Source organism: Petaurus breviceps, unplaced genomic scaffold (assembly GCF_028583685.1).
Source record: "Petaurus breviceps papuanus isolate PSGF00001 unplaced genomic scaffold, PetGlider_PUasm1.0 90919, whole genome shotgun sequence".
NCBI lineage: Eukaryota > Metazoa > Chordata > Mammalia > Diprotodontia > Petauridae > Petaurus > Petaurus breviceps.
This window is the reverse complement of record NW_027187378.1, coordinates 23,519,911-23,535,050: the sequence shown is the minus strand read 5'-3', so window position 1 is coordinate 23,535,050 and position 15,140 is coordinate 23,519,911. Positions and strand designations below refer to the sequence as shown.

Below are 15,140 nucleotides of genomic sequence, written 5' to 3'. Positions count from 1 at the left end.
GCAGCTACCACAGGTTCTTGGATCTGCTTTGTTAAAGGAAAGCAACTTAAAATGGGTTAACAAGCTTACTTTAATCAGTCAGACATATATCGTTTACCTTGTTCAGGAGAAAAGGTCAGCACCCTGAACCTCAAAGTATACAGGCATAATTATCAAGACAGAAACATCAAGTAGACAGATTTCCAAACTGTCCAACCATTACATCCATACCCAGTCAACATCTGGGTTTCCACATTCTGGGTTTTTCAAAGCCGGGGGACTCTCAACATGGGCTTCCCATAATTCAGATCAAATCACAGAACACTTCTCAAAGTGAGTCCCAAAACAAAGCTACACATCAGTGCTTATATAGCCTTCTCCTGGCTCAGAGAATGTAACAACCTTTTTGACCCACTGGCCAATCAAAAAGTATCTTCTGAAAAACAAGCCTCCCTCCCCAGGCTTCTGGTGCACTTTAGCCTAGGGGCAGGGAAGATCTTTAAAATTTACATTCGCATTACACTGCCTGTGACTATAAACTTTTATAGCAGCTATCTTTCTCAATTTCTCATTTATGTGAGTTAATTTTTTAACATAAATATAGGACTTTAAATATTTTTAATAATATTTTACTAATATTTAATAATATTTTACTAAATTTTATCTTGCTTTTTTAATCTTATTCCAGCCAATCACTCTCCCTGTAGAATTTTGGATCATCGTTTTCTTATTCATTTTGCTATCCACAATATATTTTTTTCATAAGTGAGTTTGACCAACTTGCTTCTGACTTCATCTAAGTTGTTGATAAAAGTGTTGGCTAACTAGGACAGAGCTAAAGACAGAATCCTGTGGGGAATTGCTAGAGAGTTCCTTTCAGGTTGACATAAATCTATTAATCAATACTGGGTAATGGTTATTCAGTGTGCTCTGGATGCATCCTAATTACTAATATCTAGCCCACATTTATTGACCTTGACCACAAATATATCTTTAAGAAATTTTGTCAAATACCTTGCTGAAATCAACATTCATTATATCTACAGCATTTCCTTGGTCTAGTGATCCTATGACAATATTGTTTTAACACTTCATAATGTGAGCATAGAATACTGCCTATTGTGTTGCTTCCATCTTTTCTAACTATCCAGGCCACTGTTAGATTCCATTGAATTTTCAGTCTCTTGATTCTCTGTTTGTAGTCCTCTGGGATCCCATTTATTGATTCCCCAACTAAGCATCTTCCTCTATGACAAACATCCTAATCTATCTGTTACCCCTGACTTTCTATAGAGTCCCTTATTTGTCCTTTGCTCCTACAGCATTCTGAATATTATTGTTTTCCATTGAATACTGAGTGATTGCCAGTTGCAGCTCTTCATAATTTTGTTGTAAAGTTTGAGGTTTTTTTTTAAATCTTTATGGGTACTCCTCATTGATTAACATTTATAGGATAATAGGACCTAGAGTTGATAGGGACCTTAGAGATCACCTAATCCAATTTTCTCATTTTGCAGATGAGGAAATCTGAGGGCTAGAGGAGAGAAGTGACTAAGCCAAGGTCACATACAGAGCTGTGTTGGGGCTGAAGCTAATGGATATGGCTTCCATTCTCTCTTCATGCCTTTCTCTTGACACTGTCTCTTATCTCTACACTTTCTCTATATATCATGCATTATATAAGATATGAATTTTATATCCACTTTGTTTTACAAGGGCTTATCTCTAACCTAGTCATCTTAGACTAGATTTAGTGCTTAGCGCAGTGCCTAGACAATAGTGTTGTTGAATTGTTTCAGTCATGTCCATCTCTTTGTAACCCCATTTGGGGTTTTCTTGGCAAAGATACTGGAGTGGTTTGTCATTTCCTTCTCCAGATCATTTTACAGATGAGAGAACTGAGGTAAACAGGCTCACACAACTAGTAAGTGTCTGAGGTCACATTTGAACTCAGGTCCTCCCGACTCCAGGGTTAGAACTCTTACTGTGCCACCTAGTTGCTCCTGGACGATAATAGGCACTTAATAAATGTTTATTGACTGACTGACTAGACAACCTTTGCAGGTATTGCAATGTTCTTGGATCTCAGGAGGAGCAATTATCTGTCATAAAAAGTCTGTTTTTCTCAGAAGACATTCTTTGATGACCAAGAGTAATCAGGCAGTTTGTCTACAGCAGGCCACATATTTATAGCCATGATTATAGATCTGAAATTAGCTCTTCTTTCTCTTTGGAAGAACCGCTCATGATAGTCCATTTATTGATAATTAGTTATAAGTGCTAGATCTGAATATGATAATTTGTTCATTCTTTGTATAAATTTTAGTTTTTCTTGAAATCAGAAAATTAGGTTGTTTGGGGTATTGTAGTTATTTAGGAATTTTTTGGTTTGGTTTTAAGTGAGTACCTCTTAACATAGGTGATGAATCATGAATTTTTGTTTTTTTTCCTTATATTCTAACATAATGATATTCCATTAATTTCTTTTCTGCTCCCTTAGGTTTGATACTTTAATTGTCATTGCAGCTTTGATGGCTACAATAGCCAATGCTGTAGTTAAGTCAGGTAAGTACCACATCATTTCTATGTTGCTGTTGCCTGACTCATGATGGTGAGAGATAGTTATTAAGCAAATGTTAGCCTTGGGTATTCAAAAGTAGTCTTAAACCAAGGCATGGCCTGTACTCTTAAGGAATAGTTAATTTCTTCCAATCTATGGCTGATTATGTTTTTTTTATGGGGTTTACTTCTACTTAACTTCCATTTTAGAATTTCCTCCTCTGATTGGACAAAAACTGGTCATTGGACTAGAAGTTTCAGCTTTCTCTATTTAGGGTTAAGTAGTTCAGAATCATAAAAAGGTAATTGTAAGGCATGTGAATCACAAACATACTCTTAGAGGTATGGGTCAGAAATTCAAAAGAACTGCCTTTGTAGAATGTAGCCTGTCTTATACTAAGTGGCCAGATCCTCATAGATGATGGTAATAGATGGTCACAATAGAGAGAGTGCCAGACCCAGCCATAGTATATGGAGTGCCTGTGGGAGGGAGTTGGGGGTGCCATAGTCATTCCCCTCTATCCTCTTCATAAGTTGGTGAAGAATATAGAAATGCCTGTAGGTTCATAGGATCATAGAAATAGAGCTGGAAGTCCCTCAGAAGTTAGAACTGAGCTAGGCTAGCACTCCAATAAAGTACTTACAGTCTCCCTGGTTCCATACTTGAAGTCTTTCCAACTTGGTTGCATTTGCCAAAGTTTATGCTCCACTGACAGTCTTTGAGAACCCAGGGTCACCTCCATGGTGAAAGGAGGAGTTGGATCTAGTCATATTCTTTTTTTTTTGAAGGGCAATTGGGGTTAAGTGACTTGCCCAAGGTCACATGGCTAGTTTTTGTGTTAAGTGTCTGAGGCTGGGTTTGAACTCAGGTCCTCCTGACTTCAGGGCCAGTGCTCTATTCACTGTGCCACCTAGCCGCCCCAGATCATCTTCTAAAGCATGAACCACTTATGTGGCATAGTGGATAGAGTGTTGGATATGGCACAGGAGGACCTGAGTTTTAATCTTGCTTCAGATTACTTGTTGTGTGACCCATGGCCAATCATATAGCCTCTTGGAGCCTGAGTTTCTTTAATTGTAAAATGAATGGATTGGATTCAGTGGCTTCTAGGTTCCTTTCCAGCCCTAAACCTATGATCCTATGAATTATTTTCTAGTACCAATAAAAGTTTGGATTTTGTTAATAAAAGAAATAAATGGAATAATGGCAAATCAGCAGATGTGTGGTTGTTTTCTAGCCATTGAATATAACAGTCAACAGATCCTGGATATTGTCTTTATACTGAGACTTCTCCGGCTCATAAGGATCATTGACAGCATTCAGAGGTAAAAAAAAAAAACAACCTAAAGTTACACAAATAAGTAAAAAGCCTCAAAGGAGTGACATATGGTAGAGCTACATTATAGAATGTTAGAATTGGAAGAGGCCCTAGAGGTCACCTAGTTTAATTAAACCCCTAATTTTATAGACCAAGGAACTTGGGACTGGAGAGGCAGAGAGGTTTGTCCAAAACAAATTAGTGATAAGTTGGTGCTTGATCCTGGGTCTGTTAGGAAACTGTTCAAGCCCAGCCTGGTACATGAGATATATTTTCATCAATAAGGTGTCCCAAACCCTGGGTATTTTCCTGGCTGCTGGTGCCTGGAATTTACTCTCCAGTCTACCTCCGTCTTGATTGTCTATCCTTTTGTTTGACACGTTGACAATTCATCTTGCTGACTCTTCAAATTCTGCATGTTTCTTAGCTCCTGTTTGCATTTACTTTTGACCCCATGCTTTTATCTGCCCTCCTGCAGAAGCTGTATCTTCTTGCTTTCTCTTTATAGACCTGGATACCCATTGCTACCCTGACCTCCTTCCCTACTACATTTTTTTGGAGGCAAATATTGAAGCTTTCTAACCCAGCAAGATAATCTATTAGGTCCCACTCTTAAGGCCCTTGTCCAGTATCTTTCTTGGATCCTGTTAACGGTAGCCTAGATGCTTACAGGCTTCCAGTTAAGTTTGTTGTCATTGCCTTCCTTTATAGATTGAGAGACTTTAAGGATGGGGAGAAAACTATAAGACTGAGACATCTATGTCTACTTGCAAAGATTCTGATGAGATTTACAAATGCAAATCTTGGTAAAAAGTGACCTTTTTTGACATTATAAAAAGAAGAAAGAGTCACAGGACAATTTTTTAGCATTTGAAGGGTCAGGCTAAGATATGCTGATCTGTGTAGCCATATTTACTGTGCATCTGAACCTTTGCTGTAGCTTTGAAACTTTTGTTTGACCTTAGATTCCGGGTCATCATGACAACCCTAATTAATATCATCCCCACGATGCTCACATTTGGTGGACTTGTTTTGGTAAGTGTGCTTGGTAACATTTGATCTGAAAGTAAGCGTCACATACATGTGTGTTCCCGAGAGCTATCCTGAGAGACTTTTGAAGAACATTTAGATAAAGACAGGAAAGGTAGCCTTACTTAAAATGATTACAATCGAATAGTTTATAGAGCCAATTTTTATAGCAGATTAAATCTTGGACTGGCTACTTAGCTGTGTCACAGATAGATAATTTGGAATCAGAAATACTTGGGTTTGAGTCTTGCCTCAGACACTTGCTAGCCAAGTGACCCTTGGCAGATCACTTAGCCTCATTCTTCTCATCTATACAATGAGGGTACTCATAACCATATCACCTCAAAGGATGATTGAGGATAAATAGGAAGTAATTAGCAGAGGGAAGGCACTAGAATTAAGAGGGGTTGAGGAGGGCTTCTAGATAAAGATGGGGTTTTAGTTGGGCCTTAAAGGAAGCTATGGAGATCAGTAGATAGAGTGGGGAAGAAGGGCAATCCTGACATATGGAAGAGCCAGAGAAAATGCCCAGAGCTAACAGATGGGGTGTCTTGTTCATGGAATGGCCAGAAGGCCACTGCTCTGGGTTAGAGAGTATGTGCCAGGTGTTAGAATACTAGAAAGGTAGGAGGGGCCAGGTTATGTTGTTACAGTCATTATTGTTATTAGTATCATCATTCTGATGCCATTATTAGCCACCGAATGTCTAAATGGTTATTGAGTTTTTCTATTTAAAAATAAGTTCAAGTTGAAGCCACTGCCACCAATTTCCCATGTGTCCTCTTTGGTTTACTACTGTAAAATAGGCCACCTAGTTACCTAGCTGGGCTTTCTTGTAACATAATTTTTCCAATCCGCCATCTTCTTGGATACAAATGACTCAAGTGGCTCACTTCCCAGGTGGTGTACTATATGTTTGCCATCATTGGGATGGAATTATTCCAAGACAAAGTCCAATTCTTCTCTGAGAGTTCCACAGATCCTCATGCTCTGGACTGTGGGAACCCAGCCTTGAAAGATTCAACATTTGCCCAAAGCAGATACTGTAAGAATAATTTCAATGACCTCGCCTCTTCATTCATCGTGCTGATGGAGCTCACCGTGGTAAATCAGTGGCATGATATCCTTTCTATGAAATTAGGGGAGGGAACCATCAGAAGGGAGAAACTTGAGAGGGTTAGACCAAAAGACTGCTAGTTTGTCCATTGGCAGAATTATTTTCTAAATTTTTAGTTTAGATTCATACCCAAAGCTAATAAGAAGATCAAGTATTTGATTTACTCTGACATATAAAAGGTACTATATTGAATTAAGTCCTTGTAGTCTCAGAAGCATATAAGATCACAGAATTACAAACTTAGACCTGGAAGGGATGTTAGAAATCAATTACTCCACCTCTCATTTTACAAGAAAACTGAGGCCCAGAAGAAGTTAAATGTCTTGCCTAAGGTTAATTAGTCAACAAGTACTTGTTAAATGCCTACTTTGTGTGATACACTGTGCTAGGGATACAAAGAAAGGCAACACACACACACACACACACACACACCGGTCCCTGCTCTCAAGGAGCTCACAGTCTAATGGGGGAGCCAACATGTAAACAACTACATACAAACAAAATATGTGTATGGTAAATTGGAAAGCACTAGAATTAGAGGCGATCAGGAAAGGCTTCCTGTGGAAGTTGGGATTTTAACTGAGGCCAGGAGGAGGAGACGAGGAGGGAAAGAATTCCAGGCATGAGGGACAAGCAGCAAAAATGCTCAAAGGCCAGGGAGGGAGTGTCATGTATGAGAAACAGGGAGGAGGTTTTTGGCATGGTAACATAGTGTGTGGGGAGGGGACTAAGAGGTAAAAAGACTGGAAAGGTGGGGGGGGGCAGCTTGTGAAGGGCTTTAATAGCCAGGTAGAGAATTTTACATTTGCTCTGGGAGGCAATAGGGAGTTACCTGAGTTTATTGAATTGGAAAGTCAGACCTGCACTTTAGGGAGATCAATTTGACAGCTGAATGGAGGATGGACTGGAGTTGGGACTGACTTGAGGCAGGCAGACTAATTAATGCTTAAGTCTAGGTTACATATAAGGGGATATGTAAGGGAGCTGTTACAAAGATTGAAATGATAGGACTTGGCAACTGATTGGATATGGGGAGGGGTGAAAGAGAGTGAGGAGTCAAGAATGATACCTAGGCTGTGAGCCTGGGTGACTGGGAAGATGGTGGTACCCTTGGTAGTAATAGGAAATTTAGAGAGGAGGGTTTGGGGAGTGGGGTGGGGGAGGGGAACTTGATGAGTTCAATTTTGGACATATGAAGTTTAATATGTCTATGGAACATCCAATTCAAGACATTAATAGGCAGTTGCAGATATGAGACTGGAGGTCAGGAAAGAAGTTAGGGCTGGAAAAGTAGATCTGAGAGTTATCTGCATGGAGATTACAATTGAATCCATGGGAGATGATGAGATCTCCCAGTGAAATATTATAGAGAACAGAAGAGGACCCAGGTCTGAGCCCCATGAGAAACCCACAATTGGTAGGAACAACCTGGATGAAGATCCAGCAAAGAAGACTGAGGAGTGACTGGATATATAGGAGGAGAACCAGGAGTGAATAGCGTCATGAAAACTTGGAGAGAAAAGTGTCAAGGAGAACAGAGGGTGATCGACAGTAACGAAAGCTGCAGAGAGGTCAAGAAGGATGAGCACTGGGAAAAGTGCATTAGATCTGGCAACTACCGGATCATTGGTAACTTTGGAGAGAATCATTTAAGTTGAATCAAGTAAAGGTTTTTTTGTTTGTTTGTTTTGTTTTGTCTTTTGCTTTTTGGAGGGCAGTTGGGGTTAAGTAACTTGCCCAAGGTCACACGGCTAGATTTTTTGTGTGGGTGTTAAGTGTTTGAGGACCGAACTCGGGTCCTCCTGACTCCAGGGCTGGCGCTTTACTCACTGCACCTCCTAGCTGCCCCCAAGTGAAGGTTTTTTTGAAGTCTGGGGAGACATGAATATATTTGTAGTGAGTAGGGAAGCAGCCAGTAGACAGTGAGAGATTGAAGGTTATTGAGAGAGTAGAGATGATAGAGAGGGCAATCTGTGAGAGTATATGGGATTGAATGGGATCCCTGGTGAATGAGAGCGGGGGTTTGCCTTAGCAAGGCCCCTCTCATGATACAAAAGAGATAGTAGCAGAAGGCTTTTGAGGACTGTGAGATGAGGAGGGAGAGAGAAGAGAGAAGAGTGAGCTCTCAGTTTGACCTCTGTTTTTTCAGTGAAATATGAAGCAAGATTCTCAGCTGAGAAAGTAGAGGAGAGAGGGAACTGTGGGAAATTTGAGGAAGGATGAAAATATTGGGAAAAGCCACTGGGGTGAGTGGAATAATGAGTCAACTAGGGAGATATAAAAGGATTGCCTTACTTCGAGGGTCCTGATCACACAGATACTAATGGCAGACATGGTCTTCTGACTCTAAATCTTGTGCTCTTTCCAATACACCAATAAAACTTGGGAATGAAATTTAATTGAAGCAGGGAGACTTCTATGTCTCCAAACACTGAAATTGAATTTCCTTGATTATGGATTCATAGATTGATTCACAGACCTTAGAGGTCATCTGGCCTACCTCCTTCACCCCCTTTTTTTTTTTAATGGATCAGAAAACTGATCTTTTCTGGAATCTTTTTTTCTCTTTCTACCTTAACTTCATACTTATTGCTGGTGGTTTTGCCCTTGTAACTCATCAGGCTGCAAAGCTATTCTTCATTGTTTTCCATATTGTGGTCGTCATCCTCATTGTTAAGTAAGTTCATGAGTTCTCTCCTACCCTGGATCCCTTCCTATATCTGAGCCCCATCACACTTTCTTTATACCTCTCAAAAGGCACTTTTCACTTCCTGTCTTTGTACTATAGCTCTTTCTGGATATGACTTATCCTTTCCTGTTAGACTGAGTGTTCCTTGATGACAGAGACTGTCTTATCCATCCTTATATCTTCCATAAGGAATGGCATATGTCTTATACATAATAAGTGCTTCAGTGTTTGAATGAGTAGAATGGAATGGGTTACTAAGATTCTCTTGGTAAATTTGTAAATAAGAGTGGAAGACCTGGAAGTGAAATTAGGAGGAAAAGAAACATTGTAGGTAACCCTAGTTTAACCCCTTTGTTGTCTTCTATTGACTGAATGGAATGAGAACTGAGAAAAAAAAACATTAGATTTGGCAATTTAGACATCATTGGCAACTTTGGAGAGAATTGCTTAGGTTGAATGAGGAGATGGGAAGTTGGACTGGAGAGTTAAGAAGAGATTGCAAGGAAAGGAAGTAGAGGTACCTATTATAGACAGTCATCTAAAGCATCTTAATCACAAAAGAGAAGAAAGAGCTAGCACAGTAGTCAGTGAGAATAGAAGGATCAAGTGAGGGTTATTTGAAGTTGAAGGAAACATGAGTATATCTGTGGAAGTCATGGAGGAAGTGAATTAATACCTACCAACGTGTAGTTATAGATGTGGTAAGAAAGATGGAAGCAAGTCAACAAAAAAGTTTCGATCACCTGTATACTCCGTCCTTTTCTATGAAAACTACAGTATTGTTATTATTTTGCTAAACTCCTAGTTATAAATAATTTCAAATGAGGGCTAAGCTTCCAGAATCAGAGTTGGAAAGGCAATTTAATTGGACCCATTCTTCTACAACATTTCCAGAGAGGGGAAGTCTTCCAGTCTCTACTTGGGAGCTCTCTTCTCATTAAACCAGATCCCATTTGCTTTGTGAATTAAATACTCATCTTGTGAATTGGATGGAAAAGAAAAACCAGTCTAAAAAAAACACTCAAGCCCTAAGGGAACTTTTGTACCCTACTGAGTGTAGGCTCCAATACTTTCTTATGTCTTGTTATCTTTTTGTAAAACCACAACTGATAATAGTTAATATTAATGCCTTTTGTATTTCTCTCCATCCAAGTATTTTTGTAGCATTCATTTTGGAGGCCTTCTTTGTGGAGTATTCATTAGAAAAAAGTGAAATAGAAACTACTATTGAGAAGAAAATTCAAGAGCTGGGTATGGGAATTCAAGAGTGAGTAACCTGTTTAGTTAAAATTCTCTAACTGATTTCTGAAGGTAGAAAGTATTTCTAACATATTAACCTACCTATTTCTAAGATTTGTATTTCTCCCAAGGTACCTCTCACAGTGCTATACACTTAGGAAGTACTCGATAAATACTTAGATGGATGGGTATATGTATAGACACATATAAATAATTGGACTTTAATAAGTGGTATTATGAGTTGGACTTTAATGGAATGAATCTACAGATAGCTGCTGATATAAATGCCTGACATTTCACATTGTATTTTCTTGTATCTAATAGTGAAAACATCCCTGGTGGACAGCTGATAGACAACATGGAAACAAATGAAAATGATCTTAGTGGTGGAGAAGAAATGCAAAAGCAAAGCTCAAAAGGCTTGTTCTTCCGAATTGCTTCAAAAAGTAAGTACTAACCTCACTGAGGACTGGTAGGCTTGATCAGTGAAGAGCTACATTCCTCATATGTAAAATGAAGGGATTGAATTAAGTTACCTCTAAGACTCCTGCAGCTCTAAATCTCTGATTCTGTGTGATTTTTGTTTGTGTTTCCCTATAAATCATCCCCTGGGGATCTGTCCAATTCAATAGAGCTCTTCCTTTGGTCCTTTTAACAGCTTTAAGCTACTGAGTGAACCATTTGGGTTGTCCGTCTGTTTCTCATTCTTCTTATATGACCAGTCAGTTGTTGTCTTTTCCAGTCATAGGTTTCCTTGATTAATGTCTTCTTTTTATGCCCTTTCTTATATGTAAGTAGTAAATGGTAGCTAGTTGCAGTATGATTACTTATGTTCACCAGGAATACCTATTACTTTCTGAGTTGTCAGTTTCGATTCTTCCTAGATCATTGTTTCTGTGATTTGCAGCTATATAGCATCCGTGGGAGAATTTTGGTATCAAAGAGAAAGGTCTTTTTGGAAGCCACCAATTTGAGATCATTGAAAGCCCTATGCGAATTTCCCAAATACAATTTTCAATTCAATCGACTTTAATTAGGAACTTGCTAGGTACAAGATACTTTGCTAGGCACTGGGTCTAAAGAGATAAAATTGACATAGTTGCTACCCTCAAGAACACATTCCACAGAGGAGGAGGGTGCAACATGTACAGAACATGGGTACAGAAAAAAGAGTAAGTATAGGAAGTGATGAGGGAAAGAAGATATCCAAAGAAATGCCTCTGCCTGATTTCCTTTTATTGTAGGTGTTCTTAACCGGGGGGCTATAAACTTTTTTTAAGTATATTTTGATTATTTCAATATAATTGATTTCCTTTGTAATCCTACACATTTTATTTTATGTATTTAAGAACATTATTATGGAAAAGAGTCCACAGGCTTCATCAGATTGCCAAAGGGGTTCATGACAGAAACAAAAGACTAAGAATTCTTGAGTTCTGGACCTAGTTTCTTGTCCTTTGCAGTATCAATTGCAACTGATGATGGACTTATTTGAGCTGCTTACCTATCTATATATGATAATCTGAAAAATGTTTTTTATCCACTTCTTTTTCAGTGTGGGAATATGGAGAACCTAGAGGGGGTTGGGAGAATAAAGGATGAGACTGGAAATTCTGTGTTCCAGTCAGGGTGGCATGTAGAGTACATGGGACACACTGATGCTTAGTGTGACATAAGGCTGGGAAGTTAGGTGGGAGAAAAATTGTGGAGGCCCTTAAATGTAAGCCTAAGGAAAACACACTCCTTATGTCCTTATCCTTAAAATGCAAAATTTTGTCCTATAAGCAATAGGGAGGCACTGAAAATTTTATTGAGACAGTGGCAAGATCATACCTGTCCTTAGGAAGATGATTTTGGTAGGTGCAAAGCTGGTAAATTGCGGTGGTAAATTCTGGAGTTAGGGAGACTAGTCAGGAACCTGTTAACAATTGACTTATGGAAAAGTGGCAGCTGTGAGGTTACAGAGTGGTTGGATATAAGAGAGATTCTGGAGGTGAAATTGATCAAATTGATAGCTGATTGGATATAGGGACATAAGTGACCAAGAAAAATCAAAGACATGGAGCAGCCAGGTGGCGCAGTGAGTAAGAGCGCCGGCCCCAGAATTGGGAGACCTGGGATCGGCTCTGGGCTCAGATACTTAACAGCCACACAAAAATAACTGGCCATATAACCTTGAGCAAGTTACTTAACCCTGATTGCTTTAAAAAAAAAAAGAAAGGAAAAAAAGAAAAATCAAAGACATTTCACAGGTCTTAGTGACTAGGAGGAGGGTGGCCTCTTCAGTAGAAATAGGCAAAATGGAAGGAGAATAGATAAATAGAAATTTAGTAGGTTGTGTGTGGTGAAGATGCTGAGTTTTAAAAAAATTTTAACTAATATTGCTTTAGAGGAACCCAGGAGACCCCAGCACATAGTAGGTACTTAAATGCTGGTTGAATTGAATTGTGAGGATATAAGCATTTATTGTGATGACCAACACAGTTGGTGGAACAAACCTGAAAGAAGGCCCTGCATGATGGTGATGGTGATTGGTAATGATGCTGATAATTCCTTCTTCCTCAAAGAAGTCTTTTTGTGTCTGTGTGATCTACCCATGCTCTTAAGAACGAGTTCAATCTGGATTGGCAGGCTTTGTTACATGGGGCAAAGGTGACTTTTGAGTCACTACTCGCTGTTTATATTATTTCTCTTGCTTTAGTTTTGATAAAGTAGATTCAGAGCATTTTTATTTGGGCTTATTTAGCAAATGATATTTGATTGGGAAGTCTCTGAATCATGGTGACCCAGCAAATGTAAAAATTAAAAATCTCTCTTTGTAAAGAATCACTTCTCCTCCTCCCAGGGTACAGGACAGTTGATGCATTATTACAACGGATGTTTGAATCTGAAATCTCTCCTGAAGACGAAGGACCTTCCTTGGATGAGATTTTGAACCTTTCACCCAGTGATATGTATCCAAAGAATCCAACTTTTGAAAATTCTGCATAGTCCAAGCTTGCAAAGGGAACACAACTGGAAATATGATGAGTGGCATCATTTTTTTTTGTATATGCTATTTGGGGATTTTTATTTCTTCTTTGTGTTCTCATGAAATCTGTTAAAAGGCACTTTGTCCAGCTGAGGAAGTAGGGAAGTAACCTCTCTCAGAGATCTGGATGCATTTTTTTTTGTCATGGGACCAAGATAACCAAGGATAAGCTCATAGTCCACCGAAGGCCTTTTACTTCATACAGCTATTTTGCCTGAAATTGAAATGAAACTTTGAAAACAAATAGGGAATACTTTATTCAGGGATTATTAATAGCACTTGTGCATATGTGTGTACATATGGAATTTTTATTTCGATGTCTATATAAAATCCTAGTGGTTTATTTTTACACAACATTCTGCCATCCTACTAAATAGAAGTTGTCATGTTCCAAGAATTTAAAGTATTTAAATAATTAGCAGAATATTTTCTAATATGGTAGCTCCTACAGGGAGTGTTGCTTTATAGATGATGGAAAATATGGGAATAAAATTATGAAGATATTATGTTATGGTTTGAGTTTTAAAATACTTTTTTCCTTTTTGGAACAAAATCTGACCCATTCCTTGTCCTTGGTGATTCTTATATTCTTACATTAGTGTTAGTACCTACGAACTGGGAGGTTTCTTTACAATAATTATATAATAATAGCAGGTATTTATATAGCACTTTAAGGTTTATAAAGCACTTTAAAATATTATCTCATTTTATCCTCACAACAACCCTAGGAAGTGGGGGCTGTTGTTGTTCCCATTTTACAGATGAGGAAACTGAGGCAGATAGGTTAAGGGAATTGCCCAGGGTCTCACAGCTAGTAATTGTTTGAGGGCTGAATTTGAACTCAGGTCTTCTTGACTCCAGTAAAATGATTTAATGGAAAACCATTTTCTGTTTGATTCTTTTAGAAGAATCAATTTCCTCTCCACAAGGACAAATAGCCAGGAATGACAATTTAGGTTATCAAAATCCTTTTCTTGATTTTGTGCAAAGGACTAGGATTAAAGGTGACCTGGAAGAGTCAGGCAGTGAGGAACAGACTTGGTACCCAGGTGCCAAGTACCAATCCCATGCTGGCAAAAATTATGAAAATTTATTCTCTTCTCATTTCTGGTGAGTGACAATGACCCCAGGGGTTCTTGTTAATCCTTGCTGTGAGCAAATGCACTCATTCTAGGGAAGAGTTTTAGAGGAACACCACACAATATGTGTATATGTCATAGCCTTATTCCCTCTCCTTCCCCCACCCCCACCCAGCTCCTGCTCCCATTAGACTATAATCTCCTTGAAGGCAGTGACCCTGTTTCCCACCCCCACAGCCTAGCACAGTACCTTGCACATAGTAGGTCCTTGATAAATGTTTGTTGAAAGATATAGCAATAGGAGCTTCCTACTCTGACACAGTCTTGTAGGATTCAATTCTATTCATTGGGCATTTATAAGAGCCTACTGTGTATAAGACATTGTGCCAGGGCCCCAGGATTACAAAGGAAAAGCAAATAGTAGCTAATAGTTCTGCAGTCATTGATAAGCATTTAGAACAAAGTACTTTGTCATATCGTTGGCTGTCATAACAATCCTGAGAGATACGTGCAATTATTATTCCCATTTTAAAGATAAGGAAACTGGAACCCAGAGAAGTTAGTGACTTGCCCAGGAATTACAGAGCTAGTGTCTGAGACAGGATTTGAACTCAGGTCTTCAGACCCTAAGCCTAACATATACTTGCCTCAAAAAAAGATATGATGCCCAAATTTAGGGAATTTATATTCTTCTGGGGGGTGAGGCAGCTATGTGATTTATATACACAGATAAGGAATACAAAAACATATACAGAGTATAAAGGGGGAGAAGAGGAGGGGTACTGGAGAGTCAGCAGGTCATGAAGGATGAAGACTGGCCTCAAAATGGAAAAGACTTGGTTTCACTGCCCATGTGACCCTGGGCAAGTCATGGACATCTCATGGCTCCGAGCAACCGTCTAAGACCATATGTTTCAGAGAAAGTATGATCTGCATTGCTGGAGGAAATTCTGGACTAGGACAACCCCAGGAGGATGAAATCATAGAAACAATTTTTTAAAAAGAACCCCAATATCTAATTGATATTAAACAATTGCCTCTGTTATCTGGACACACACACACAACAATTTTTTAAAAAGAACCCCAATATCTAATTGAT

General features: G+C 38.9%; 1 protein-coding gene across 4 annotated transcripts in view; it reads left to right on the top strand.

The window, feature by feature from the left end:
* Positions 1-15,134, top strand: part of LOC138151969 (two pore channel protein 2-like) — a 68,504-nt gene extending 53,370 nt beyond the window's left edge. For all 4 annotated transcript variants that reach the window (XM_069075569.1, XM_069075568.1, XM_069075570.1 and 1 more), the window contains 8 exons: positions 2,480-2,544; positions 3,777-3,864; positions 4,823-4,892; positions 5,787-6,006; positions 8,590-8,680; positions 9,846-9,959; positions 10,256-10,377; positions 12,777-15,134. In XM_069075569.1, coding sequence (XP_068931670.1) covers positions 2,480-2,544; positions 3,777-3,864; positions 4,823-4,892; positions 5,787-6,006; positions 8,590-8,680; positions 9,846-9,959; positions 10,256-10,377; positions 12,777-12,922 — 916 coding nt within the window. In that variant the 3' untranslated portion in view covers positions 12,923-15,134. The remainder of the gene's footprint in view (positions 1-2,479; positions 2,545-3,776; positions 3,865-4,822; positions 4,893-5,786; positions 6,007-8,589; positions 8,681-9,845; positions 9,960-10,255; positions 10,378-12,776) is intronic.
* Positions 15,135-15,140: the final 6 nt, after the last annotated feature.